The sequence below is a fragment of the Heptranchias perlo genome, chromosome 2 (assembly GCF_035084215.1).
Source record: "Heptranchias perlo isolate sHepPer1 chromosome 2, sHepPer1.hap1, whole genome shotgun sequence".
Lineage (NCBI taxonomy): Eukaryota > Metazoa > Chordata > Chondrichthyes > Hexanchiformes > Hexanchidae > Heptranchias > Heptranchias perlo.
This window is the reverse complement of record NC_090326.1, coordinates 68,295,881-68,322,246: the sequence shown is the minus strand read 5'-3', so window position 1 is coordinate 68,322,246 and position 26,366 is coordinate 68,295,881. Positions and strand designations below refer to the sequence as shown.

General features: G+C 39.2%; 1 protein-coding gene across 3 annotated transcripts in view; it reads right to left on the bottom strand.

Annotated features, from left to right (window-relative positions):
- Positions 1-26,366, bottom strand: part of tax1bp1b (Tax1 (human T-cell leukemia virus type I) binding protein 1b) — a 123,723-nt gene that overhangs the window by 82,884 nt on the left and 14,473 nt on the right. For all 3 annotated transcript variants that reach the window (XM_068002502.1, XM_068002493.1, XM_068002511.1), the window contains exons 3-4: positions 4,015-4,117; positions 3,467-3,654 (exon numbers count right to left, since the gene is read on the bottom strand). In XM_068002502.1, the coding sequence (XP_067858603.1) occupies positions 3,467-3,654; positions 4,015-4,117 (291 nt within the window). The remainder of the gene's footprint in view (positions 1-3,466; positions 3,655-4,014; positions 4,118-26,366) is intronic.

Here is a 26,366-nt window from a genome sequence, read left to right as displayed (position 1 = left end):
GAACCCTGTAGTGCTGGTTATAGTACATGCAGAGTCAGTCGACCTCAACTGTTACTGTATCATCTCTGGCCTCCAGCTAAATCAGCAGATTGTAAAATAATCTAACAGAGGCCCAAAAACCAAGTATTTCTTGGACAGTAAAGGGTTAAAAACAAATTTTATTTCCACCTGAATTGCGTGGTGTCTTCGCTATGACGATTATGGGAGGGGATAGGGTTGGTGAGAAGAGGTGGTGCAGAGACAGGCTGTCCTGAGTTACTTTTGTGAGACTGGACCTCATCACTACTGAGGATAGCTGCTGCATTCTTCACACCTGTGAAATGTTGAGCACAAGACCCACAAGGTTCTAATGCCAAAATTTGCACAGCAAAGAGACGGTGGGCCAGCCTCTTTATGTACCTGATTACCATGTTATGTCCGTCCCGAATCTCACTAAGCTTTGTGGACACATTTCTTGCATAATACCAATGTGGTTGTTGGAAGAGGAGAGATTTAAATTTGTCTGTGATACCTTCTGCAATTGGACACCCCACTCATCGTTTAAGCTCACATAGTGAAAAATAGTCATTTGTATGAGGCACTGTAGGGCTGTCAGCACCCGTGGAACCATACTCAATACAAGTCACTGTCTTCAGGAAAGGAGGGCAGAAATGTACAAAGTGGAAAAAGCTCCCACACAACTTTTGCAGTTGTCTACAACAGAAAAGCAAGTTAAAACCCTTTGAGTTCGTTTATCCGCAAATACATTTATCAGAACTTTTTGGGTTAGTAAAGATTCTGACAAAACTGGAACCTGTGGTCTCTGCACTTGGAGAAATAAAACTCAGGCTTCTTTCTCAGCCAGCAAAACCTGAGTGAAGAAGGCAGTTGCCTGAAGCCCTTTTGCTGAGCTTGGAGCGGGCTTCATACTTCTAAAAGCCTCATGTCGTCAGAAAACATCAGACAGCAATTATGGTTATGTCCCTGGGAAGAATGCATAACATTAAATGCAAATTTGAAAACCAACAGCTGATGTTGACTGGAAGACGAGGAAGTGTCGACTGTACTAAGCTGGTTATGACTGGCCTTAGTGGGCCAATACTAAGGTGTGACCAGCATCAGATGAAGAAATCAGTGCTTTATGAAACTTTCTGAAAATGCAGATAACAGGTGGTTAGATAAACGGTGTATATCAGAACAAGACCTAAAAATATAATTTTACCGAGACAGTGCTATGACGCAAATTTCTTAAAGCAATGCTATTTCAAGGTAACTATTTTCCCCACAATATCCTTTTAAAAAGTCAATTTTCTCCCCTCCTGGTAATGTTGATTGCTTATTGGGGTATAGTTCTGCAAGCACTGGCCGCCCTCTGGTATCTCACCCAGCGTGATATTATTTGTGAATCAGCCTTGACGGTGAGTATTGTCAGGTTATTCAACTGCAGGAGCTTCCAAGTTTGATCTGGTCTTCACTCAACGTCCAGCAGGAGTCACTTGACAGCCACCAAAAGCAGGAAATCTGTCAGATTTTCCTCTCCTTAACCCAGTGACGCTAAGACCAATTGTACCCCTTCCGCTGCCTCAGATGAACTCACTTAACTAAACACAATTAGGGAAGTGAACCTAAACCGTTGATGGTCTCTTTGGATTACTTTTCACTAATACCACCAGGAGAGCCGGCATTACCCTGTTTTGATGGCTGAAGGAATGATGGAAAAAGAACATTCCCCTCCATCCCACCCGCCCCAACCCCCAATTCAGATACACTGACCTAAAGTATATATTCAATTTGGGCAGCCAAGTTAACAGTTTGTCTTTAAAGGAGCTACTCATTGTACAATTTCTAGTTTATTAATTTATATTCCCAGTCAATTATTTTTTGAGATCCAAACATTTTTCTACTTGAAGGTATATGCTACAGTGAACATGTAATTGTAAAAAAAAATCCATTTTATATAGCTTACAGTTATCATGATAAAATTTGCTTCATACCATAAATCATTTTTGGAATGCTGTGACAGTAAGCAAAGTGTTGAACGGGACACCATAAAATATAATAGTATCTTTGGTAGGAGCCAAAGTCCAGTAGCCTCATAACAGCTATTAACCACTTTGAGTGCACTAAACTTTAGCACTGTACAAAATTATTTTGTAGTTACGTTTTACAGCAGCACACAGATATTGCATTTAACCAACATTTTGCAGAAAGTGATTGCAAGGACTCTGGCACGACTATACAATATTTTAAAACCAAAGGCTTAATCAAAAAGTCAGTTCACAACTCAAAAGCAAATGATATTGAAATTAATAATTTCCCTCCTTTTGGGAGGTACTTATGGTGACAACAGCTCTTTCAACTCCAGACTTTCAGGTTGAATTGATGTCAAACAGTGGAGATTTGAAGTGTCAAAAAAAAAAGGATTGACACACACAGACATGTCGGGGCTTGGGGGGGATAATGCATTCAGTCCCCCCTTTAATTTTCCTCACTCTCTGCCTGAAAGTACCAAAAGAAACTGGGACACAAGTAATAAAAACAGAAAATGCTGGAAAACACTCAGCCGGTCAGGCAGCATTTGTGGAGAAAGAAACAGAGTCAATGTTTCAAGTTGATGACCTTTCATCAGAACTTGAGCATCTGCCGTATTTTACTTTTGGGTTATAAGTACACCCATTCTTCCTCTGTGAGCTTAGACAGTGAGCATCAACACTGAGGACATTCTAGATGAATCTGATCCTTTTTTCACCCAATATCTACTCGTACGCATTCCAGCAGGGATGATTGGGTCTTGTTCTGGAGTAGGAATTTGAAATTTTACCCTCCCCTAAACCTAGGGATGCTGAAGCGAACTGTAGTAACCAACTACCTCCTAGCAGTGATCATCAGATGGTGTCTTACCCAATAGGCCACGGAGGGCTCTTTTAAATGAGCAGCTCCTGACTTACTAGTAAAATATTTGCTTTTGTTATTCATTCATGGGATATGGGTGTCGCTGCCAAGGCCAGCATTTATTGCCCATCCCTAATTGTCCTTGAGAAAATTGCAATGGAGAAGGGTTGAATTTAAATAAAGTGGCAACTTTGAAAGCTACAAATGCACATGGGTTCCATTCTGTGGTCAAGTGAGACAGTGTGTTTTAAGATGAACTCCAATTGAATGTCCAAGGACAGTGACAGGATGGGAGTTCAAGGCTTGGTGGAGCGGTCTTTCAACTTGTTACACTGTACAGGAGAAGATAATTGGAATATTAAAAGAAAAATTAGAAGATCTGAATGATCGTTCGTATTTGCTCCAGCGGATATTAGACTGGATTAATAGCCTATGCACCATGTGTATTATTCAATGTTAAAATTCTTGTAACTTGTTAATATTTAATAAAATCTCTATTGGACAAAAAGATCTAAATGCATTTTGTACGCTTTGTTGCCGATGCATTCTTAGTTTGAACATTTAAATTCAAATAATAAAATTGGAGATATCCTACCTCAAGAAAACTAGTTTTTGTTGTCACCACCAGCATGTCAGAGTTTGTGTCATCTTCCATGGTAAGCAGATCATCTGTGGGAGATGGCACACGGAACTGAAAAGGTGTGCTGGCTCCTCGGATTTCTCCCTTGTGCGTTACATAGCAGAACTGATAAAATTCTCCATCATCATTTGGAAGATAATAACCTGTTAAAAGGTTTAAATGTTTCTTTTAAATAAACAAATTTCTTTAAAGTTGAGAAAAGTAACAAAAATGCCCCAATTCACTTAATCTTACAGTTGTAAATTTCACAGGTTCAAATCAAGGAAAACAACTGTACAACATACATTCACATAACAATTAGTCTAATCCATTAATTGTTATTGCCCACTGCATCACACGTATCTTAACTGCTTTTATACTAAACCCGCAGTTAATGGCCCTGAAACATCCAAAGAACGCACTGTTGACACAGATGACCGAAGTTCATACTAGATGAGTAACTTATTAAAACAAAAATCTCATCTCTGGATTCTGTCAAACAATGAGTGGTTGAGTTTTCTTACCTTGGAAAATTATGACACGACTAAATGAAATTCCTTCCACATAATTTTCTGGTACCTGAGACCACAGAAATGTATAGTAATCACGAGCAGTGCTCCAACCAACCTATCCACAAAAAAATTAAAATAAATGAAACATTCTCAATGTACTTATTCTATATACTGTAACTTCAGTTATGTTTTGCTACCAGAAAAGTGCTGATTGCAAAGATTATATTGATGATTTATTCTTACAATTCTGTTTATACACAAATATATTTTTTGCTTTACTGAAAGTTAATGAACAGAACTAAAAATTGCCAAATATTCCTTGAAGCAGAAATTAGTTGGACATGTGTGTATGAATGTAAATAAATCAATACAACTGCATGCTATTTATTCCAAAACATCATGCGCACAAAGGTTCTGACGAAAGGTCTTCGACCTGAAACACAAACTCTGTTTCTTTCTCCACAGATGCTGGCTGACTTGCTGAGCTTCTCCAGCATTTTCTGTTTTTATTTCAGATTCCCAGCTTTCACAGTATTTTGCTTTTGACACGTGCAATGGTAATGGATGTAGCTACAACATTAAGGACAGTAGTTTACAGAGCTTTATGGGAAAACTGACAATGACATTTTGCATAGCAAATGCCAATATAACATACACAAAAAAGGCATCCTTTTCTGTATTCAGTGGAGGAAATCAGGTTAAATGTATACAATATGCTACATGCTATCTGCAATATGCGAAAGACACAATGCGTCCCGGCAGCATTTAATATATATATTCAGGCATTTTTAGCCCATGTATCTACCATGAATTGAGGATCAATTGAGGAAAAATACAGACAGACAAGGAGGGATATTCCACCCATTTTAGCTAATCCGTTCAGTAAAACGACAACAACATGCATTTATACAGCTCCAACAGTCCCACCATCACAGCATCAAAATGTTTCTTAAACGCTTTCACGGTTTTTGCCTCCACCACTCTATCCAGAGGCACAATTCCTGGGTTCATCATTATTGTTGTGAAAAAGAACTTGCTGACATCAGTCTTAAATTTGCCTTTTATTAGTTAGAACTATGCCCCATCTTGGTTTAGCTTTTTAATTTTCTAGATTTATCTTCTCCATGTCGTTTACTATTCTATGTACCACTACTTCTCAGTCATCTTTTTTCAAGGATGAAAAGCCCAAGTTTTTGCAGTCTTTTCTCATAACTCCCCTTGACACTAGGGAGCAGCCTCTTGGCTCTTCTCTGAACTACCTCCAAATCTTGAATATCTTCCTTGTGTCTCAGTGACCAGAACCAGGTACAGTATGCAAAATGTGTTTTGACCAGAGCACTATATATTTTGAGCAGGATTTCGTCCTAATTGTACTCCTGGCTGTTTAGTTCAGCATTCTAATTGCGTTATCAATTGCTGCTCAGCAGTGATTGCAAATCAAGTTTACTGAGACCCTCTAAATCTCTTTCAGCTGCGTTAGCTATTTCAACATATATGTTGCCCATTTTTTCCTCTAATGTGCAGTATTTTACACTTGACCATGTTGACTTTCCACCCACTTGCAATAGCAATGAAAAACAAAAATCACGTTTGGTATCTAAGCCATAAAATGTTTGATGCGGGTGGATGTGGAGGAAAGGGGTTAAATGGGGACTAGGAAAATACGCATTTTCCATGATTGTGGAATGAGACACCCAAACTGTTGCTATCTCCTGCATGAAATGTTTCATTTTGCTATTCCCACATGTTTCAATTTTTAAAATTTAGGACAGTACTCATTAATTCTTTCATTTGTTAAAATTTAAGTATCTGTCACAGATTATGGCAAATCCAGAAACACTGCCAGAAAATCTGCAACGAGTAAATTTTCAACTTTACAGATTTCCTCCTCCCAATCTAATTCTTCTCAATGAATTGTCTTTCCCCTCTACCTTCAGAAATGACTTCTCCAATGTTTTATTTCCAGTGGTAGAGATTTATGTGCTCCTGTCCCATAATCATACCAGGGGATGTTTTTCACCTCCTCCAAAAATCTACAGCCGTTTGCCCAATACGTTAGTCACTAGCCACGTGTGGCTAATTGAGGAACCAGATGTGGCTAATTATATGTCTGATTAGTAAACAAATGTATAATACACTGCCATTGGGCTTGTGATCTCAATACTCATTCACAATGCACTTTACCATTTTACTAACAAACACACAAAAAGGTTAAGACAAAAAGCAAAGTGTGCGAGTGTTTTTTGATCACTGTGCTTTACTTCCTGGGTTACTGAATGGAGGTAGGTGCTTGTGAAGTAAATATATACATGTGAATTTATTTTACCTGTTTTATGGAAATGTATGTGAGGCATTTTCTACTAAAATTAGTGCATGTAGCTGAAACAGTGTCACTGTGGCCACGCCTGTGACTAGTCAGCAATTTCTGTTGAACATTGATCTACAGTACACTATGTACATAGCTTTACACAGGTATTCCTCAAGAAACATTCTAATTATTCAAGAAAAAAATCAAAAGGCACGGAAAATTCTAATCTCAAAAGACTACTAAATAGTTTAAAGAAGAAAATAAAACAATTAAAGTTTTAAAATATGGCTCCAAGTAGAAAAAAATTGAAGGACTACTGTAGCATTCACAATTAAACAAAAGCTGCAACGGCTCAGAATTTGCTGCAGTGTGCCCGTTAGTTATACTTTTGCCTGTACCCTTCAGCTCAAAATATTTTGCCCTCTAAGTTGCTGGAAGCGCGAGCTGATAACGGCACAGCAAGAGCCACAGGGCATCTGGGACCTTGGTGAACGATGGGACCAAAAGTGTATCTCCTCACCCAAAGAAATTAAAGGATTGAGAAATAAACAGAGGAAGGACTGAGAAGGACAGTGAATTAGAGTGGGTGAATTCACTGCCAAATCACAGACAGAAAGAGAAATAGAGAGAGGGGAAGAAAGATTGGATTAAGAGAGAAATAAAAAAGAGACAGAAAAGAAAAAAATTAAATTTAACATTTTTGAAATCTCCAACAATAGTTCACGACCTGAAGGAATGAGACTCCATACTTTTAACTGTTCACTTTCTGGGCCAGAGGGGTTGATTAGCTGTTATCATGTCATTAAAAGGGTACTTATGCTATTAATTACTAGACTTAACTTTCTGTGGTGAGTTTAATGGGTAATTAATGTGCAAATGCAGCAACTTCATGAAACTCACGGGGAGGTTAAGGGCGAGATACCGTTTTCGCAAAGCTAACGGCGGAGCGGCCCAAAGTCGTCCAGCAACTTGTGGCAATTTGCTTTTCATGAGGTATCTCTTCCTAGCCACAAGTTGCTGGCCGATTTGCACGTTAATAACAGTGGGCGAGGTTCACACACCGTTATTTTTTCGGCAAACTCCGGCCCAATATATTTTTGATCCAGAGGATTAACTGTTTTGGTGCTGCTTAATATTTAAAAATTTTAAGATAAAAAATGTACAGCAGATCGTTCATTTTTTTTGTGACACCATCATCCATCTATTGAATGTTACAACTACATACACTACTCAACAGAGTTTATGTGGTTTACTGAATGTTATTTAGTGTGCAGGACTACACTACAGTTCCTGATCTCAGGGCAATCAAGAGTGGTTTCTCACTCAAAAGTAGAAAGAAATGTATTAAAAATGGGGAAATCAAATAGGACTGCTTTCATGTATCATCTTATTAGTAGGACTGCTTTCATGTATCATCTTATTAGAATGGCACTAACAGAGATCAGAGAGTGGGCAGATGATCTGCTCTTTCAATTATAGAATAATTTTGTAGAATTGTGCAAAGGATGGAAGGAGAACGAACTTGAAAAGGGAGGGAATAACTTAAAACACGGACACACAAAAAAATTAAGTAATTTTGCAATCAGGATGCAAAGATGCATTTATCCTATTCTTCTCCAATCTTTTGGTTTGTCGCTCTACACACACCTAGGTTATAAATTCCAATTTTGCTCTTCCTCATCTTTCACCGTTGCTCAGCAAATTACAAAGAAAAATTCTTACTCAAATAATCTCAATTACATAATTCAACCTGAGTCAAGACCAAATACAGAGCAAATTCAAAACCATTAGTTACATACCCATCATGTTTGTTCTCTTTACCCCCAAGCAACACTTTCATCACTTTAATAGAGTGCACCCTGAAGATTATTTTAAAGTGTCTATTTTACCAACATCAAAGCGTTACAGCTTTGACAGGTTTAGGCTAGTATTTACTAGTTATAGTCCACATCAGTTCTTTTGATCTTTAACCATGTAACAGTTCCTATTATCATAAACACTCATAACCTGCAAGAGAAAACTGGTCTTTAACTGAACAAGTGTTAATCCAAATTAAATCAACCTCAAACCAACAATTACTGCAATACCTATTAAATGAAATGCATTTGAGGAGCCTTTCAGTTAATCACTCCCTTGCTGCGGCAGCTAATGGCATGCTTTATTACACTAAGAGGACTTGGTAAAAGTCTAGTATATAAAGGTAATTCTTTTGCATGTTTAAGCTGGGGTGTGCTTTAATCAGTTTCTTTAATTTATTGCTACAGTATACCAGTAGGCAAGGAGTTGAACAGTACATTTATTTTAAGCATAAATTTGTAAACACATACCATTGTTTATTAACCTATATATTTATTTGATTAATTATCATAGCCGATTCAACATTAAGTTATGCTTTAAAAACAAACACCTGAGATTATAACAAGAACTTGTTTATTTTGAACTTTTGCCGTTGCCCATTCTAATCTGTAAGGAAACAACACATAGTAAATATTGATTTAAGTAACAGTTCTCATCTCATAAATATGGTTATTTCTCTATGCAGGTGATAGAGTGGGTTATAAAGTGACTGCTGCCAGGTAACAGCCACTTTTTTTTAAATAGGATCATTTAAAATCTATTTGAATTCCACTGAAACTCACAGCTGCATCCAGTTCAGCACATTTACTATGTGAATATATACTGGCTTGAGGGGTAAGAGGCGATGACAACTTGCTAATCCAGCATCACTGAGAAATATACACAGAGATCTTCCATGAAAGGACAGATGTCACGTTAACAGCGTTGGACCCTATCAGCACTGTGACAAGCTTGTCAAAAATGATTGCTTGTTAAACCAGCCCTTTTCCAGAAGCTGAACCTATAATCGCAGATGGGATTTTAACTACTGCACCAAATAACCAACCAACGCTCCACTAACATCCTTGTTAAAAAGATTACACAGGAAAATAGAAGTGATGGAATTGAAAACGTTGCTGGTTATTTTTTGCTTCATACATTTTCAATTGATTTTCACTGTCAATTTAGTATCAAACATGGAAAAAATACAAGAAAACTCTGACTACTTCACCCGAAATAAAAGCAAAACATGCCGTGAATACACAGCATGTCAGTCAGCATCTATAGAGTAAAGATAGGTTTTGGGTGTGTACCCTTCAACAGAAATTAAGATTAAGTTAATTACACAGAATAGCTCTTGCGAATTTCTGTCTACGTAGTACACACCCTTCCAATCTTGTATGGGAAATGTACTCGATACAGTTAAATGTCCAAAATATTAAATTTAGTAGTCTCTTTTAGGTCTCAACCTTAATCATGTTTTTAAAACTTTCTTTTTAAAAATAACTTTGATGACATTCCGTTACATAATTTTTGCATATTATGCTGGATTTTATTTTTAAATTGCTCCCAATTTTATATTTTTGAATAGTCAGTCTTGACAATTAACCCTTATTTGGCTTTTCTGAATATTTTCTAACATTTCTTACATTTTTGGGCTTTGTATTTTTCAGTACAATGGGTTTTTCTTTTATCTATGCCATACTAAGTCACCGTAGCAATTCTTTTTTTAAATTTGAAGACTCTCGTCCTTCCAATATCTTTCGCTGTTAGAACGCGGCCAAAATGTTGATCACGGCAAATGATCATTTCAGTTATATACTTCAGTCAAAACAAATATCTAAGAGGTTTTGAAATTGTATACTGTAAAATGAATCTGGTTGTTGCTCCCTTTGAAGAGCAGCAATGAACAGTAAGACTGAATATACATGTAGCTAACAGCCTTCTTGATTAATGCAAACATTGATAATCAATCATAAGCCAGTGCAGCAATACAAATTTGTCTTAGAAGGCAGGAATCTCTACCATACATTTTAGCGAGCAAAGTTGAGTTTTAATATAGCTAACTGAATTTATGCATCTCAACCACAAACTGAGCATCTGAACCTAGTAACATATATATATATATATATATACACTTTTTTAAGGCTTAATTTATTTTTGTTAAGTTTAATTAATAATCTAATAAATCAAGGCATGGCAGGGCAGCTCAGACCTGTGAAATGCACATCTTGTGCTATGTGGAAACTCCAGGACGCTTCTCGTGTCCTGGACAACCACATGTGCAGGAAGTGTCGTTAGCTGGAGGAGCTCGAGCTCTGGGTTTCGAACCTTGAGCAGCAGCTGGCATTGCTGCAGTGCATCCACGAGACTGAGAGCTACGTGGATAGCACGTTTCAGGACGTGGTCACGCCACAACTTGAGAGTGCAGGCAGAAAGGTACTGGGTGACCGCCAGAAAGACAAGGAGAACCAAGCAGGTAGTGCAGGAGTTCCCTGAGGGTATCTCGCTCTCTAACCAGTATTCAGTTGGTGAGGGAAAGGGTTGCTCTGCTGAGTGCAGCCAGAGCCAAGACCACAGCACCATGGGTGGCTCAGCTGTACGGGGGTGAGGGGAGAAAGGTCAGGAAAGCAATAGTGATAAGGGATTCTATAGTTAGGGGAGCAGACTGGCATTTTTGTGGCCACAGACATGATTCCAGGATGGTATGTTGCTTTCTTGGTGCCAGGGTCAAGGATGTCACTGAGTAGCTGCAGAACATTCTGGAAGGGGAGGGTGAACAGCCAGAGGTCGTGGTCCATATCGATACCAACGTCATTGGTCCTGCAGGCAGATTTTAAGGCTTTAGGAAAGAGATTAACAAGCAGGACTTCAAAGGGAGCAATCTTTGGATTACTCCCGGTGCCACGCGCTAGCGAGTATAGAAACAGGAGGATAGAGCAGATGAATGCGTGGCTGGAGAGATTGTGCAGGAGGGAGGGCTTTAGATTCCTGGCGCATTGGGACCAGTTCTGGGGGAGGTGGAACTTGTACAGGCCGGACGGGTTGCACCTCAACGGAGCTGGGACCAATGTCCTCATGGGAAGGTTCGCTAGTGCTGTGGGGGGGGTTTAAACTAATTTGGCAGGGGGATGGGCACCAGGATGTAGCATTGGAAAGGAGAATCAAGGGCACAAAGGACCGGGAGAGAAAGATAGCACTACAGCAAGAAATAGTACTAGGAGGGATCTGACTTGGAGAGAGTGCAAGAAAATCTAAGACTGGTTTGCAGTGCATTTGTGTAAACGCACAAAGCGTGGTAAATAAGGTTGGTGAGCTGCAGGGGCAAATAGCCACATGGGAATACAATGTTGTGGCGATAATGGAGACCTGGCTCAAAAAAGGGCAGGACTGGGTACTAAATATTCCTGGATACAAGGTGTTCAAAGACAGGGAACTGGAGGGGTCAAGGACAGAATCTATTTGGTTAGAGTTAAGAAACAATAGAGGTGCCATTACACTACTGGTTGTATTCTATAGGCCACCAACTAGTGGGAAGGATATAGAGGAAGAAATTTGCAGGGAAATTACAGAGAGGTGCAAAAACTATATAGTAGTGATAACAGGGGACTTCAACTATTCTAATATTGACTGGGACAATAATAAAAGGAGCAAAGAAGGGGAGGAATTTTTGAAATATATTCAGGATAACTTTCTTGACCAGTACATTTCCGGCCCAACGAGGAAGGAGACATTGCTGGACTTGGTTCTAGGGAATGAGGGGGGCCAAGTGGGGGCGCATTTAGGGAGCAGCAATCATAGTATCTTAAGGTATAGAATAGCTATGGAAAAGGACGCTGACCACTCTGAAGTAAAAATACTCAATTGGAGGAGGGCCAATTTCAGTGGGATGAGAACAGATCTGTCCCAGCTAAATTGGAATCAAAGATTGGCAGGCAAAACTGTAATTGAACAGTGGACAGCCTTTAAAGAGGCGATGGTTCGGGTAGAGTCTAGGTACATTCCCACGAGGGTGAAAGGTAAGGCAACTAAAGCCAGAGCTCCCTGGATGACAATAGAGATAGAGAGTAAGATGAAGTGGAAAAAAGGGGCGTATGACAGATGTCAGGTTGATAACACAAGTGAGAACCAGATAGAATATAGAAAGTTCAGAGGGGAAGTGAAAAAGGAAATAAGAGGGGCAAAGAGTATGAGAATAGACTGGCAGCCAACATAAAAGGGAATCCAAAGTCTTCCACAGGTATATAAATAGTAAACAGGTAGTAAGAGGAGGGTTGGGGCCGATTAAGGAGCATAAGAGATCTACTCATGGAGGCAGAGGGCATGGCGAAGGTACTAAATGAGTACTTTGCATCTGTCTTTTCAAGGAAGATGATGCTGCCAGAGTCTCAGTAAAGAAAGATATAGTTGAGATACTGGATGGACTAAAAATTGATAAAGAAGAGGTACTTGAAAGGCGAGCTGTACTTAAAGTCACCTGGTCCGGATGAGATGCTGAGGGAAGTAAGGGTGGAAATTGCAGAGGTACTGGCCATAATCTTCCAAACATCCGTAGATATGGGGGTGGTGCCAGAGGACTGGAGAATTGCAAATGCTACACCCTTGTTCAAAAAAGGGTGTAAGGATAAACCCAGCAACTATAGGCTAGTCAGTTTAACCTCAGTGGTGGAGAAACTTTTAGAAACGATAATCCAGGACAGAATTAACAGTCACTTGGACGAGTGTGGATTGATTCGGGAAAGCCAGCAGGGATTTGTAAATAACCTGATGGAGTTTTTTCATGAGGTAATAGAGAGGGTCGATGAGGGCAATGCAGTTGATGTGGTGCATATAGACTTTCAAAAGGCGTTTGATAAAGTGCCACATGGTAGGCTTATTGTCAAGATTGTGGCCCATGGAATAAAAGGGGCAGTAGCAATATGGATACAGAATTGGCTAAGTATCAGGAAACAGAGAGTAGTGGTGAATGGTTGTTTTTTGGACTGGAGGGAGGTGTTCTCCAGGTGTTGGTGCTGGGACCACTGCTTTTCTTGATATATATTAATGACTTGGACTTGGGTGTACAGGGCACAATTTCCAAATCTGCAGATGACACGAAACTTGGAAGGATAGAGAACAGTGAGGAGGATAGTGATAGACTTCAAGTAGAAATAGACAGGTTGGTGGCATGGGCGGACACGTTTGCCACAAATTCAAAGCAGAAAAATGCGAAGTGATACATTTCGGTAGCAAGAACGAGGAGAGGCAATATAAACTGAAGGGCACAATTCTAAAAGGGGTACAGGAACAGAGAGATCTGGGGGGTATATGTGCACAAATCTTTGAAGGTGGCAGGGCAGGTTGAGAAAGCGCTTAAGAAAGCATACAGGATCCTGGGCTTTATAAATAGAGGCATAGAGTTCAACAGTAAGGAAGTCATGATGAACACTGGTTCGGCCACAACTGGAGTATTGTGTCCAGTTCTGGGCACCGCACTTTAGGAAAGATGTGAAGGCCTTAGAAAGGGTGCAGAAGAGATTTACTAGAATGATCCCAGGGATGAGGGACTTTAGTTATGTGGATAGACTGGAGAAACTGGGGATGTTCTTCTTGGAACAGGGAAGGTTGAGGAGATTTGATAGAGGTATTCAAAATCATGAAAGGTCTAGACAGAGTAGATAGAGAGAAACTGTTCCCATTGGCGGAAGGGTCAAGAACCAGAGGGCATAAATTTAAGGTGATTGGCAAAAGAGCCAAAGGTGATATGAGGAAAAACTTTTTTACTTAGCGAGTGGTTGTGACCTGGAATACATTGCCTGAGGGGGTGGTGGAGGCAGATTCAATCATGGCCTTCGAAAGAGAACTGGATAAGGACTTGAGAGTAAAAAATTTGCAGGGCTGCGGAGATATGGGAGTGGGACTAGCTGGATTGCTCTTTCATAGAGCTGGCTTGGACTCGATGGGCCAAATGGCCTCCTTCCGTGCTGTAACCTTTCTATGATTCTATGTCCTGTCAGTTGCAATTCTGTTCAATACCTCAAGTTCTCTGCATCACTTTCTACATCACCAAAAGCTGTCTGGAACCCAGCTGGGTTATAAAAATGTAGATGTTCACAGATTTTTGGTAATAATAATCACAACCAATGTTTTAGGAATGCAAATCAAAAAGCCCTAATGTTCAAAAAGTAAACCTTGCTATCAAACATTAATAAAACAACTGCTCCTTGTTTAAAAACCAGGAAGATATTTAAACATAATTAACAGCACTTCACATGTTTAAAGCTACTAGTCGTCTCCTGTGGCATTGTTCATGGGTAGCTACGACATACAGCATGGTTTCTGATGTTTACTGCGATCCTGCAGAAGCCTAAATCTAACAGCAGCTTCCCCATTGCCAAGATACAGCAAAGTGACTGAAGGAATGCAGTAACAACTGACATAAAACAAGTAAAATTACACACTTTACTGCTGCTGAAAAATATAAGACCTCACAGTTAATATTTATAATATTATTTATGCATCAGTTTACAAAATTTGCTTAAGGTGCAAGAACTTTTATTTATTTATTCTATGCCCAAAGCATTCTTTCCTTTTCTCTGTTATTTATAGGGCTATAAATGTTTTTTCCTCTCCTTATTTCCCACGGTGATTTTTAATACTTGCTGAAGCCTTCATTGACATATCACAGCCCTGGTCCAGGGCACATCGACTGACTTTGGCCACATGGGTCTCAGCTTAGCATCAAAAGCACTGCAAGCATCCCTCTCCAAGCCTGGTCAAATAGCAGCACGTCTCAAATAAAAAACTCGTTGCAACCACCAAAATTTTATTTAATGCATAAAACACTGAAAAGAAAAATTCATGTTTCTTTCCCCTACCGCTTCTGCCTCATATTGTTTGCAAATCTTCCAATCATGCAATACATGTACACGCTAGATAGTTAGTTCTATAGAAGTAGGTGAAAACTATAACTCCCATAAAGTATCTCTGTTCCAAACACAGAATTTGTGCTCAGCACCCAAGGCCCAGATGAAATTTCCAATTCAAGCCCCAGGCTCTAGATAAAAGCACAGAACTACATGGGGGAAACTTCCTGAAGACATTTCCAACATTAAATAAGCAATGTCATTGCTAAGTTTAATGATTTCTTTTTAAAGAATTATGTAATTTTTTTGTGCTTAAGTTATAAATGTTATTTCTAGTTGTGAATATTTTAAATCAGTGAAGGAAAATCCTGGATGGCAACAGCATGAAGACATTTGAGCAATTTGGCTGGTTCTGTGGTACGTTCCTGTTGGTTAGCTTTGAAAAAAAATTGAGAGACTTAATTGTATAGTTTGCTACTTTTTGATACGTTCATATTTAATCAGATATGTGACTGGTAACCTAACTGCTATGTGCTTATTTCAACCAGTCACTTTTTTTTTGCCTTATGGATGGAGTAATGCTATGAGATAGTGACACCCTTAAATATGGTGCCTTGTGATACAATGACTCTGAGGCCACATTTTTAGGTGTGATCCTTTTAAAAGATGTGACATGACAGGCGTTCAAGACTTTACACAGACTGTGTTTACTTCACCATTGCTAGGATCCTTTTTAAACAAATATATTTAAACAGAACTCCTAAAGTTAGGCCAGTGGTAGACTTTAAAAAAACTGTGTAGGTTGACACACAAACTGAAACATGGAGTCTCACTGGTGTGGATTTTTTTTTAAAAAAAACTTTTAAAAACAACAGGAATTGATCAAACAAAACAAATGGGCACTAAACTGGTTAAGGAGCCAAATTATGATTTATTGAGCTATACTGATAAATCCAGAGATAATTCAACATCAACTGGGTATGTTAATTCAACTTATTCACCCTTTCAAGCCAGAATCTTAAGTAATGTACACCACTAAAAAATACTCAAAAATCAACTGAATAGAACAAATGATATTCATGTTACTCATAATTCTTTATAACCATTTTTTGAGCAATGTCCCAAGGGAAAAACTCACTTTAAATACACCATTGGGTCAGTTAGCAGAAAATTAACATTTCCACTTGATTTGATCACTTTTACTTTAAGTTGGTGAATTTTGGTCTCGTGAAGGTGAACAATGTCAGTATTGGGAATGCAGTACTTTTCTTTCATTTCCATGCCAGCATTAAAATGCTGAGTAAAGCATTCAGTTCTGTGTCAACATCTTAACACAATCCAAATCTCAATATAGCACTGATGTGATTTTTAAAATTTCAATTCAGCCATCTTTCTGGCCTATCTGAGCAAGATTGCCAATTCAGTTAAATTATGCAAGCATTTGTTCCCATTATCTTAATGTTTGCATTTATAGATGTTATATTTTGAAGTCAAAATTGTCGACCATTCCAGTTCTTGCCTCACTATCCCCACCATCTAACAGTTATCTGCAGAATGCTGTTATCACACTACTCACTATGCACATATGATGTGACAATGCTTCAGTCTCTGGTTTGTGCTGAGCAAACTAATCTTAGCTGGGGCAGCAATGAGAGCACTAGAAGCAGCCTCAGTGTACAGGGTTGGGTAGGAAGGGTAGAGAATGGGGGGGAAAAAACAGCATGATTCCTGCTGTTGTTGTATATCCAACGATTCTTGCTAAGAAGTGTGCATGCATGGATTTCAGGTGAGGACAGGATTAGGCTTAGCCCCCAGTTTTCAAATAGCCTGCTAATACTCATTGTTCAGGCTTATAAGTGAAAAATAGCCACTTAGACAAGTTACCAGAGGTCTGATCAACACCAATAGAACTATACTCGAATATGAACACCTTAAGGAGAGAAGAAATCTTGGGCAGGAGGAAAGAAGTGCAAAAACTGTCACAGTCAAGAATATAACCTTGTGTTATATCAGTATAACAAGAGGAGGGACTGTTACATAAGTAAAATTGAGCTATAAGGATTTTTTAAAAAAACTTCTTATTCCATACGGTTAATAAATTTGGAGTCCATTTGTTGCACCTAAATGTCCAAGTAGATGAACTTAATAATGTAAGTATCCTATATCTGGAGAGCCTGAATTCACTCTTTGTAATTGTACACTTCTATTTAACCTAATTAGTCAGAGTAAGTTCAGGGAAGCAAAATAGAAAGTGGCACAACTGTGGAGGAGGACTAGGCAGAGAGAGAGGGAGAGAGAGAGAGAGGGAGAGAGAGAGAGAAAGTATGGATAGAAATTTAAATGGAGAGTCTGCTGGCATTCAATCATAGAACACAATACAGTATACAAGATGCTGACCAGAAAGAAAAAGTTCAGGCAAATTTTGTCATTTGTCCACTGATCCTAATCTTTGAATTTTACAAATATTTATGGTCACAGCATATTAAATCATTTTTTAAAATGTACAGTTCATTTCATAAAAAACTAATACAGAAATCAATTCCTTGGTCATGTAACCACAAAGACCGCCACAAGATGGCGCTATAGGTTTCTCGTGTAGTTTTCAGAAGCAGAACGCCATTAAATAATTTCAAGTATCACCATTATGGCTTGCATTTCTTTTCTAGATTATAATGCTATAAATCAACACTGTGCTTGCAAGCTACTGTAAAATCTAGCTAAGCAACAGCACAGAAGACAACAGCAGCTAGAGGCCAGCCAAGCAATGTGGAAACAATCGTTTTCGGGCCACAGCCTTGCCATTAGCTCGTCTTCCAAACCAGAATGGGCTAGAATTAGTTCTAACTTTCATGACCGCTGGCCCACTGTTCTCACCAGATTCTGCCCAAACACGATGGATCAAAGATGCAACATCACTCCTCCCAAATGTGAGGCAGATGAAAAAGAAATAAAACTTAACAAGTTTAAAATCATATTTGATCCAAAATCTTGAAATTTAAAACAGGACTTCTAGTAGCTCTACAATACAGTTGATATCCAATACAAACACAATTGTTTTACCAAAAAATATCACTTAAATCAGAATTTTTATAAATTAGATTTTTTTTAAAATAAAATTTGCCAACATGTGCAAATTCCATTTAAATATTAATTCAGCATTTCAATCTGAATGAGAAACATTTTGCACTTCTAAAACATGCTTTTGTCATTTACAGCCCATTTTCATATTAAGAGTTTCACCTCACTTCAAATAACTAAATCGTTTTATAACTAAAATGTAACATTATAATCTGCACATAGTACAATCATACTAGATGTGTAAAACTTTAAGCAGTACATCTTAATCACAGGTTAGTGGTTGAATAGGATTCTGTTAACAACTGCATTGAGAAAAGTAACACTTTTGTAATACAATTACGCAGATTCAGCACCAAATCTTCCCTGGTCAGGTATTTCATAGATTAGTTGTACAATGTAGCTTTCTTCAAATAACCAAAGTTGTCCCTACTTCACTAAAGGTATATTAATGCTCGCTCTCAGATGAATCAGAGGGTAAATGCATCACACTGTGCAGCACCAATAGTACTACTAAATTCACAGATGACACGAAAATGTTCACAAAAGCTGACAACGAGATTAGAAGATCACAAACAGATAAGTGAATGGGCTCAGAAATGGCAGACATCATTTAATGCTGAGAAGCACGCATATGGAGCCAGGCAATTCAAAGCATGTTTATTCCACATATGGTAGCCCACGAAAAATAACAGAGCACAAAAAGGACTTGGGATTAATCACTGAATGTTTACAAGCAATGCAAGGTCGCTTTAGGGAAAGCAAATAGGGTTTTTTGAAGTTCTTGTAAGTTATTAAAAATAAGAGCACTATATTTAGGTTACAGAGCTTTACTGCATCTACATTTGAAGTATTATGTCCAGTTTTGGTCTCCACATCTAGAGAAAGAGTACAAAGGGGAACAAAGGCCATACCAATACTTACAAATGCTTTGTTAAATAACAACCTGCATTTATGTACACACAACATAAAAAAATGTCCCATGACAGATGGACTATGAAAACGATGCTGAGCCAAGAAGGAAGAGATTAGTAGGGGTGACCAAAAGTTGGTTGAAGAGATAGGTTTTGAGGAAGTCTTTAAAGGGAGAGAGAGGTGGAGAGGCAGAGGTGTTTCGGGAGGTAATTCCAGAGTAGGGACTGGGGGCTGAATGCACTGCTGCCAATGGTGGGGGAAAGCAAGGGTAGAAAGGGGGAATGCACAAGAGGGCAGGCTCAGGAACAAACTTTAGAGATGGGATATAAAACTAAAAGAGTGAAATATGTTGGGGTATGGCCCTGATGGGACTCAAACACAAGAAAGAAGGTTTTAAACTTGAGTGTTGGGTGACAGGAAGTCATTGTAGGTTAGCGAGGACTGGGGTGATGGATGATTGCGACATGATCTATGCAGCAGTATTGGACAAGTTGGAATTTATGGAGGGTAGAGGATGGGAGGCCAGCAAAGGTGCTTTGGCTTAGTCGTTCTGAAGGTGACCTAAGGCAAGTATAAGGTTTAAAGCAGCAGGAGGCTGAAGCGACAATGTTGTGGAGGTGGAAGTAAGCAGTCTTTACGATAGAGAAAATACGGGGTTTAAAACTCAGCTCAAGATTGAACAGGATCCCAAAGTTGTGAACATAAGAAATAGGAGCAGGAGGAGGCCATACAGTTCTCGAGCCTGTTCCGCCATTCAATTAGATCATGGCTGATCTTCAACCTCAACTCCACTTTCCTCCCCGATCCCCATATCCCTCCAAAAATCTATCTATCTCAGCTTTGAATATACTCAGCGACTCAGCATCTACAGCCCTGTGGGGTAGAGAATTCCAAAGGTTCACAACCCCGAGTAAAGGAATTCCTCATCACAGTCTTAAATGGCCGACCCTTTATCGTGCAACTATGCCCCCTAGTTCTAGACTCTCCAGCCAGGGAAAACAACCTCTCAATATCTACCCAGTCAAGCCCCCACAGAAACTCATATGTTTCAATGAGATCACCTCTCACTATTCTAATCTCCATATAGGCCCATTCTACTCAACTTCTCCTCAAAGGGCAACCCTCTTATCCCAGGAATTAATCTAGTGAACCTTTGTTGCACCGCCTCTAAGGCAAGCATAACCTTCCATAGGCAAGGAAACCAAAACTGTGCACAGTACTCCAGGGTGAGGTCTCACCAAAGCTCTGTACAATTGCAGTAAGACTTCCTTACTCTTATACTCCAACCCCCTTGCAATAAAGGCCAACATGCCATTTGCTTTCCTCATTGCCTGCTGTACCTGCACGCTAACTTTTAGTGTTTCTTGTACCAGGACATCCAAGTCTCCCTGGACATCAACATTTAATAGTTTCTCACCATTTAAAAAATATTCTGTTTTTCTACTCTTCCTACCAAAGTGAATAACCTCACATTTCCCCACATTATACTCCATCTGCCACCTTCTTGCCTTGTCTATATCCCTTTCCAAACACTTTTTGTCCTCCTCACAGCTTACTTTCCCACCTAGCTTTGTATGGTCAGCAAACTTGGATACATTACACTCGGTCCCTTCATCTAAGTCATTAATATAGATTGTAAATAGCTGAAGCCCAAGCACCAATCTTTGTAGCGCCCCACTAGTTACAGCCTGCAAACCTGAAAATAACCCCGTTTATCCCTACTCTGTTTTCTGTCAGTTAAACAATCCTCTATCCATGCTAATATGTAACGTCCAACCCCATAAGCCCTTATCTTGTGTAACAACCTTTTATGTGGCACCTTATTGAATGCTTTTTGAAAATCCAAATATACTACATCCACTGGTTCCCCTTTAACTACCCTGCTAGTTACATCCTCAATAAATTCTAATAAATTTGTCAAACACGATTTCCCTTTCATAAAACCATACGGACTCTGCCTAAACATATGATGATTTTCTAAGTGCCGTTACCACTTGCTTAATAATAGATTCCAGCATTTTCCCGACATCTGATATCAGGCTTACTGACCTCTTTTCACTCTCCCTCCTTTCTTGAACAGTGGGGTTACATTTGCTACCTTCCAATCCGCTGGGACTGTTCTAGAATCTCGGAAATTTTGGAAGATCATAACCAATACATCCAATGTCTCTGTAGTCACCTCTTTTAGAACCCTTGGACGTAGGCAATCAGGGTCCAGGGGACTTATCGGCTTTTAGCCCCATTAGTTTCTCAAGTATTTTTTCTCTACTGATATTAATTACTTTAAGTTCCTCACTCTCATTAGCCCCTTGCTTCCCTGATATTTCTGGTTTGCTTTTTGTGTCTTCTACTGTGAATACAGATACAAAATATTTGTTTAATGCATCTGCCATTTCCTGATTCCCCATTATAATTTCTCCTGTCTCAGCTTGCAGGGGACCAACGTTTACTTTCGCCACTCTCTTCTTTTTTACATACCTGTAGACGATCTTACAATCCATTTACAGTGTAGTTCAGCCTGAGGCAGTGACCATGGAGGGAGATGCAATCAATGGCAGCAGGCACATGGGAACAACAGCACCTGCACATTCCCCTCCAAGTCACACACCATCCCGACTTGGAAATATATCGCCGTTCCTTCATCGTCGCTGGGTCAAAATCCTGGAACTCCCTTCCTAACAGCACTGTGGGAGAATCTTCACCACACGGACTGCAGCGACACCCACATCCCATGAACGAATAAAAAAAAATGGCAAGGGAGAAAAGTTTATGGCAGGGACCAAATATGATAGTTACCATCTTCCTAATGTTGAGTTGAAGGAACTTATGACTTATCCAGCACTAGATGTCAGATAACCAGTCTGACAATATAAAGGCAGTCGAGGATGGTGTGGTAACTAAGAGACCCAAGAACTCTTTGGACTTGATGCTTGAGGTGATGGAGGAAAGGGGACAGAGGTTCAAGAAGCAGCTGATCATACAAAAAAAAGTCTGTGGTTATCCTTGGTCTTCAGGATAACCTTCTCTTTTGTATTGGACATAACATTTAGGACTACAACTATCTTCTCCAAATCCACCCTAGCCAAGCCAGATCTGACGATAGATGGCTGGACCATTTGTCACGTACACGAGTTTAGACTTCTCAGGCTTGAAGGAGTGAAGATGGGGCCGGCACCAAGAAGTACAGCTGAGGTGAAAGACAGTGATCAGACGAATTTACAAAGTTAGGGTTATTTATTTTGGAGAAATGCAGATTCAGGGCAAATATGATCGAGGTTTTTAAAATTAAGAAGGATTGGATGTAGATTTGGTTAAGATGCTCAAAATAGATAGAACGAGATGGTACACCTATAAAGTACATTGGCAAAAAGCCGGGATTGGATAGGACGGATTTCGATCAGGTATCTGTAACTGAAAGCAACAGTAGGACCAAAAGGCATATCTATGAGGTACATAGGCACAATTCAGGCAAGGAGTTATTTATTTTCTCAGAGGGCTATTGCCTCTACAATAAGTCATCAGTGGATATGGGTGAGTAAAGGTATGCTAAAATCTTTTAAATGAGCTTCACAAATTTGTGAGGGAGGAAAACAATGGGCTCTATCAGGAGGGTGTAGGTTAAAGTTTCCCTAGTGATCCATCATAATAGATAACCATGGTCTTCCAGAACTTTTGATTGCCTCATGGAGTCAAGTAAGAATTTCCTAGAGTATCCTGAAACTGGCCATACATATATTTTTTCTCTATTTGCTACCCCCGGGCATTTCACGAAGTTTAGCAGGCAGTGCACAAGAATGTACTATTTAATGGATAGGATGAGCAATGATAGGCTCAACTGTCTTTCTCATACTTTTTGTATGCTTGTACTGAGCCTGGTAGGCATTACATTCAATCCCACTGTGCATGGGTTGAAGAGGGAAGAATAAAAAAATTGATTCCAGTGTGTGATCATCATCTAGTGACCTCTATTGGAAAAATATTTGTAGAAATTGGGAAAGTATAGTATTAGGTTCAATTATGATGACCCCACAATCAAACAGTCCACTACTCATTGTCTTAGGCTCACAAATGAATAGGCACTTATGAAAGGAACTGCAACACTGCCAGTGTCTGTTAAACCATAATTCAGCACGTTATTGCTTTCAAGTTGGAGAGAAAAAGAGGGTCACAGAAAAGGCACTTCACACCATAGAAGAGGACACTCATTCTACTGATCTGCACTGGATTGAGAAGCAGATAACAGGTGAAAAAGCAATTCTAACAACCTATTTTATCTTGTCTCTCAATTAGCTGTTACAACAACTTGCATATAGCACCTTTAAGGTAGAAAAAAGTCCCAAAGCGCTTTAGAGGCCAAACCAAAAGGAGGAGATATTAGAAGGGGGTGACGAAAAGCTTTGTTAAAGAGGAGTTTTAAGGAAGATCTTGGATAGAGAGAGGCGGAGAGGTTTAGAGAGTAAATTCCAGAGCGTTGGGCTGGTATATGGTGGCATGAAAGGAGAGGGATGTACAAGAGGTCATATTTAAGGGAACAGAGTTCAGGGGGGAGGGGACTAGGGCTAGAGGGGGTTACAGAGATAGAGATTGGCAAGGGCATGGAGTGATTTAAATACGAGGATGAAAATTTTAACTTGGAGGAACTGGGTATTGAAAAATTCTAAAGGGCAAGCTTTCCAGATCCTGCGACTACCTCAGAGTTCACAAAGCTCTAACCACATTCCCATTACTCCCCAATCCTATTACTGTCCCGAATGCTCCCAGACATTGATAACTCACTCCATAATGCCCCTAGTTCCCAGGATCCCTCTCTGAGCTATCCCATGATGTGCTCCAGTATTGTTAAAACCTCCCTGTCCAATGTTGCTGAAACCCTGGGAGCCCCTCTCAGTACTCCCAGACCCTGGGAATTTGTGCCCTAGCTTTTCTTCAGAAATTTTGAAAAGACACCAAATAGATTTTGTCAGAGACTGAGAAAGAATAATTCTATCATTTGGCTAGCTTAGGTGTTACTGATACATCCTGAAAAAAAATGTGCACACTGCACATGCTCAGACTGTAGGACCTGCCTTCAGCTGGCAGAGTAACTGTTCTGCGCAAAAAAAATCAAGTCCAAGCCCAGACTTTGGGACAGGCTGAGGCCTTCAACTAAATGAAGGTAATAAAAGATGCAAAAAAAAATTAAATGGATAAATTTAAGTACAATATGAAATTTAAATTTAAAAAAAATACTTTGTTTATATTATTATTTGGGGCATTAGAAATTTCTGTTACTGAGGAAGGCAACATTTAAAAAAAACATGTTGAGTGATTTGATTGGTTCATCATCAATCAGGATAGTGAAATGTTGACGTGTTTAGATAGGGCGTTACCACTTTGACATACTGATTTTCCAGTATAAAAACACGACGCTGGAAGTAAGACTAGTTTATACAGGAAGCGTATGCCATAAGCAATATGTTATTAATTCCATTAAACATTCCCACTCCATTTGCTTGTCAGCGGACTACTTTACTTCATGAACACATTTTAGATGTCACTGTTTTTTTAAAAAAAAAATTCCTTGCACACAGAATCTCTCTGCCTATATCTATTCACTGACTCTTGGTGTTGCTGTCGCTGCTGGTTTCTCTAATAATCTACTGGACTTGGTTTTTTCCTCTCCATTCTTTTCATGAGTCACCATGCCAGCCCAAATGTAAAGAATTATTCATATTACAAACAGCCCATTCAGTGTCGCCTATATCTAATATAGTGCTACAGACCACTAAACTAGAAATAAATGTTTCAAGAATATTCATTGTTGGCTCATATGCTTTGTTTAGAATTTCAGCTATGAACAGCAGCTGCAAAGAGTTACTCATTTCTTTCCAACTTACTATCTCATGAAGGTGGAACATGAAATGAAGTGGAACATTGTAATAGTAACAACATGTTAACATTTACTTTTGATCTCCACCTAGGCCTATTAGCGACTTAAGTAAAAAAAAGGGCAAGATATATATTTTGAATGCTGGTAGTTTTCCATTGCATTCGCAGTTAGTTAAAAATTCAGATAAAATCAACAATTTTTTTGTTTAAACAGGCAATCTTACTTTTTTTAAGCAAAACAATATGCAACATTAAACTGTATTTGCACTGATTTTCACAGTTGTGAAATCGATTTAGCAAAAGATCAAATCTCAAAAATTTTTGTTCATTACAATGATGGTGAAGCTAATCTCTAAACTCAAATGCATGTACATTTAAGATAAAATAATTTCCCCAGTTTTCCATACATCAGTCAACTTGTTAATGAAGTCACTGTGAATAGGATCTGCATGATCACAAATGAAGTCTCAAAAATATCTCTCTGAACCAACATATGCTAAAATCCCATTTTAAGGCCATTTTCTCCACTGGTTCTTAAATAACAGTATATTTCCAGAACTTCAGTTTTTTTTCTATTCGCTTAAGAGTTTACTCATGTTTAAATATGGTAAGCTCACCCCTGGAAAGCAGGGGGTCAGGTTTCCCAGGCTCATGAAAGGAAGATCTAAAATGCCTCTCAACTTAAAGCATAGTTCATGTAACATTGACTCCTTGTTTGAGGTAGCAATTCCATCCCAAAAATGGAAAAGATTCCCATTGATATCTCCATTCCAGGCTTCTCAAGTTGCCGAGCTTTGGGGAACAGTCAGTCAGGAAAAAACAGCATTTTCTCCCTCCGTTTGAAACTGAAGTTTCTATAAGGAGGAACTTCCTTCCTTGTGTACCCTTGCTATAAGCCTAAAAGACTCCCTTAATCTCGAGTCCGCACCTCAAACATTAAAAAACCGAAGTACAACATGTATTCCAGCAGACCAACACTATAACCCCTTCTTTCACCCATTCTCCTACGCAACAAGTTGTGATTGCTGCTCTATTGCCCATTACTGCATTCAAAACAAGAAAACAAGCACCTAAATCCCAAATGTTCTGTTGGCTCCCTCGATGAAGGTGTTTCCATCTCCAATTTGTGTATAAGTAGATCACCAGATCTGAAAAGATCAGTTAGGAAGAAGGTGGGCTATATTATCTAATTCTTCCAGATTACCAACCCTACTGTCTCCCAACTACAGTTTCTAACGTGCACCTAAAAAGTTAGACAGGACCTCAAGGGTGGCAGTTCTGGCAATCCAGCACCCCTTCAATCTAACACTGGAGAATTGTAAACAATTTTACAACACCAAGGATTCGAAAATTTCATTTCCACACCACCTGAGGAAGGAGGAAGCCTCCGAAAGCTTGTGGAATTGAAAATAAATTTGTTGGACTATAACTTGGTGTTGTAAAATTGTTTACAATTGTCAACCCCAATCCATCACCGGCATCTCCACATCATAACACTGGAGAGTTAGCCGAGATGC